Source organism: Haliaeetus leucocephalus, unplaced genomic scaffold (assembly GCF_000737465.1).
Source record: "Haliaeetus leucocephalus isolate CR32 unplaced genomic scaffold, Haliaeetus_leucocephalus-4.0 Scaffold197, whole genome shotgun sequence".
Classification (NCBI taxonomy): Eukaryota; Metazoa; Chordata; class Aves; order Accipitriformes; family Accipitridae; genus Haliaeetus; species Haliaeetus leucocephalus.
Genome location: NW_010972633.1, coordinates 640,318 through 641,880, shown reverse-complemented (window position 1 = coordinate 641,880; position 1,563 = coordinate 640,318). Strand labels below are relative to the sequence as shown.

The 1,563-nt window shown below is 68.2% G+C and overlaps 1 protein-coding gene across 1 annotated transcript in view; it reads right to left on the bottom strand.

Annotated features, from left to right (window-relative positions):
* MAPRE3 (microtubule-associated protein, RP/EB family, member 3) overlaps positions 1-722 on the bottom strand; it is a 2,117-nt gene extending 1,395 nt beyond the window's left edge. The window contains exons 1-3 of the mRNA XM_010565890.1: positions 602-722; positions 375-520; positions 81-282 (exon numbers count right to left, since the gene is read on the bottom strand). Coding sequence (XP_010564192.1) covers positions 81-282; positions 375-520; positions 602-722 — 469 coding nt within the window. The remainder of the gene's footprint in view (positions 1-80; positions 283-374; positions 521-601) is intronic.
* Between the last annotated feature and the right edge of the window lie 841 nt (positions 723-1,563).

Below are 1,563 nucleotides of genomic sequence, written 5' to 3'. Positions count from 1 at the left end.
GGCCAGAGCGATGTGGGGTGTAGGAGGCCGGGCGGGAGGGCAGGGGGGGCAGCGCTTGCCGGGGGGGACCCGGACATTACCTGCAGTGCCAATGGGTTTCTTGGGTTTGTTGAAGATGTGATCACCTGGGTTTGGGGGGGGCGCGACGTCCTGGCCCTGCCGCGCTAGCAGCGGGTTGTACTCCTTCCCATCGTAGTTGGCGTCGAAGAACTTCTTAAACCACTGGATGAACTCGAAATTGTCCTGGAACTTGCCCTTCACCAGCCTCTCCACCGCGATGATCTGGAGGGAGGACATGGAGGGGCTGGTGGGGCTGCCCTCCTGGCACGGCCCCCGCCTCGCCGCAGCCCCCCCACCCGCCCCCATGGACCTACTTTGTCCACTCCCATCTTCTTGAAGGCGGCCTGCAGCACCTTGAAGTTGTGGATGTACTCGTGCTCCAGCTTGGCCTGGAACTTCACCTTCCGCAGGTGGACGCAGCCGGGGAACAGCATGTCCATGAACTGGCAGTAGGCAGCCCCTGTGCCGGGCCCACACCGCGGCGTCAGGGAGAGCCAGCAGCACCCTGCCACCGTCCACCCCCCCGGGACCCGCACCCCACCTGAGCAGAGCTGCTCGATCTTGGTGTAGTTGAGCTGGAGGGAGTCGTTGACCCAGGCGAGCATGTCATGGCGGCTCAGGTTCTCGCTGGTCACCGACGTCGAGTACACGTTGACGGCCATGCCCCAGCTGCCGAGAGATGGGCGTCACGCCGGCGCCAGCACCCTCACGTGCCCGCCAGCCCGGCCCCGCTCCGCTCCATGGGTGGCAGGACTTGGGGCGCCTGTCCCACCCAGGCTCCAGCGCCCCGGGACACTGGGGCCAGGCTGCCACAGTGTAGCCCGTGGGACCCCCCCCCACCCTGGCTGCACCCCCAGGGCGTAAGGGTCTGTGGCAGCCCCATGGTGTCCCACCCGGCCAGGCGGACCCCCATCCCGAGCAGGGGCACAGCCCTGGGGGAGCCGGGTCCCAAGGCTGCCGCTGGGAGCAGGACCCACCGCAGGACACGGATGGGGTGCTGGATGTGGCTCATGGGCAGGGGGTCCCAAGGGGATGCCGGCACCACCGAGGGCACTGCCCCTGCACCGGGGCACAGCTCCTTCCCTGTGCGTGGCCACGGGGGCCGGTGCCAGCCCATAAGCAGCTTATGGCCCCCCCCTCCCAGCCCTCGGTGGATGCCTAATCTGCCGGGGCCAGGATCGGGGTCCATTAGAGCAGGGCTTAGAGGGGCAACATCTGCCGGCAGGCACGGCCGCAAACCCGCTCCCAGATGGCGGAGGGCTCTGCCTGGGCACCACAGGAGCAGAGACCCCACAGCTGCAGCCCCGGCACAGCAGAGTGCTGGAAAGCTGTGCCGCAGAGCTGGGGAGAGGGGGGGCACTGAGACAAGACACCGTCCCACTGGTTTTCGCCAAGGGATTTAGAGTGGGGACTGTCCCCGCTGCCAGAGCGGGGTCCCTGTCCCCCCTACCCCCTCCCCGAGTGCAGTGGGGCCCCATCCCCGCTGCCCCAGCACCTCCCCCC